This window comes from Rhea americana, unplaced genomic scaffold (assembly GCF_003343005.1).
Source record: "Rhea americana isolate MKP2758 unplaced genomic scaffold, rheAme1 scaffold_641, whole genome shotgun sequence".
Taxonomy (NCBI): domain Eukaryota; kingdom Metazoa; phylum Chordata; class Aves; order Rheiformes; family Rheidae; genus Rhea; species Rhea americana.
In genome coordinates, this window is record NW_028186803.1 from 13,739 (window position 1) to 15,154 (window position 1,416).

Consider the following 1,416-nt stretch of genomic DNA (forward strand, 5'->3'; position numbering starts at 1 on the left):
AGACCCTCGGTCCGTCCTGTCCTCCGGCTGCCGCCAGCCCGGGAGCGGCGTGCTGGGCGGGGGGACGCGGCTCTTCCCCGCACACCTCTCGGGCCAGGCCTCGGAGCGCAGCCAGCCGCGCCGGGGCGTCCTGCCGAGGGAGGGGAGCTGCTCCCCCGCCGGCTGCCCCGTTCCCCGTCCCCACGGGGCTGGCCAGGCGGGCGCTCAGTGGCAGTTCTGGCACCGAGGGTGGCATCTCTGTCCGTTGACGTTGCAGCGACAGCCCCCGCTGGTGTCCCCCGGGCCCTGGTGGGGAGGGGAGCGGGTCAGAGGGGCCCCTGCTGCGCTCTGCAGCCCCGGCTGCGCCGCGGGCAGAGCAGGCAGGACCCCCCCCGCCCCCAGCCTCGCGACGCCCCGTTGCGCGAGCCAGCGCCGGGACCCGGGGCTCCCTCCTGCCCCACCGACAGCTCACCCCGGGCCCCCAGCGCGGCCCCTTGGTCACCCAGCAGATCTCGGTCTGGCAGACGGTGCAGCGGATCCAGTCGCAGCCGTCCTTCTTCTGCACAATGATGAGGCACGTGGGGCAGTGCATGGCCTCGCCGATCTGCACCAGCGTCTGCAGGGGCAGAGGCAGCCCTGAGGGGCGCGCGGCTGTGCCCGCAGCGCTGGCGGAGCTGCCTGGCACCGTCCCTGCCCACGCCAGCAGAAGGCCGGGGCCCGGCCCGCCTGACGGCCCGGGAGGCGGGGGGCCGCCCCACGGCGCTCCTACCTGCAGCATGTCGTTGGTCTGCCGGGCGGCGGAGTCGTTCTGCGCCTGCGCCTGCAGGTCATCCTGGTACTGGCGGCAGTTCTTCCCTTCGTGGATGGCCTGGAGGTGCGGGGGCAGCAGCGCTCAGCACCGCCGCCCCGGGGCAGGACGCACGGGGCTGGCCGCCCCTCGAAGCCCCCTGCTCCCGCCCCACGGCACGCGCCCAGCGGGGCCGCGCGCCCGCGGCGCCCACCTTGCAGAGCAGGCAGTTGAGGGCCTGGCAGATGGGGCAGCGGAACTCGTTCACCGAGTCCTCGTAGATGCACCAGCCCCGGCAGTCCGTGGTCTTGCAGTGGAAGCTGTTCTGGGTGCGCCGCTCCGCCAGCACCAGGCTCCGCTCGAGGAAGCGCCGGTACTCCTCCGGCGACACCAGCTAGGGACACGGGGCAGGGTGAGGGCCAGGGCCGCCCCGCCGGCCCGTGCCCGGGGCGCCCGCAGGCGCACTCACCGCCCGGATCTCCCGCTCCTGCAGGTGGCTGCCGCAGGCGTAGGAGTCGTCGCGGAAGGGACAAGCCACCTCCGGCTCCTCGCTGTAGTTGATCACCTGGCGCAGACAGTCCCTGCGGGGACAGGGGCACCGTCGCCGCGAGGAGCCCGCCGCCCCGCGAGGCGCCGCGGGCCGCGCCGGC

The 1,416-nt window shown here is 75.4% G+C and overlaps 1 protein-coding gene across 1 annotated transcript in view; it reads right to left on the reverse strand.

Annotated features, from left to right (window-relative positions):
• Positions 1 to 98: 98 nt before the first annotated feature.
• Positions 99 to 1,416, reverse strand: part of SHARPIN (SHANK associated RH domain interactor) — a 12,816-nt gene continuing 11,498 nt past the window's right edge. The window contains exons 10-14 of the mRNA XM_085320587.1: positions 1,236 to 1,351; positions 981 to 1,160; positions 749 to 847; positions 452 to 595; positions 99 to 285 (exon numbers count right to left, since the gene is read on the reverse strand). Coding sequence (XP_085176713.1) covers positions 205 to 285; positions 452 to 595; positions 749 to 847; positions 981 to 1,160; positions 1,236 to 1,351 — 620 coding nt within the window. The 3' untranslated portion in view covers positions 99 to 204. The remainder of the gene's footprint in view (positions 286 to 451; positions 596 to 748; positions 848 to 980; positions 1,161 to 1,235; positions 1,352 to 1,416) is intronic.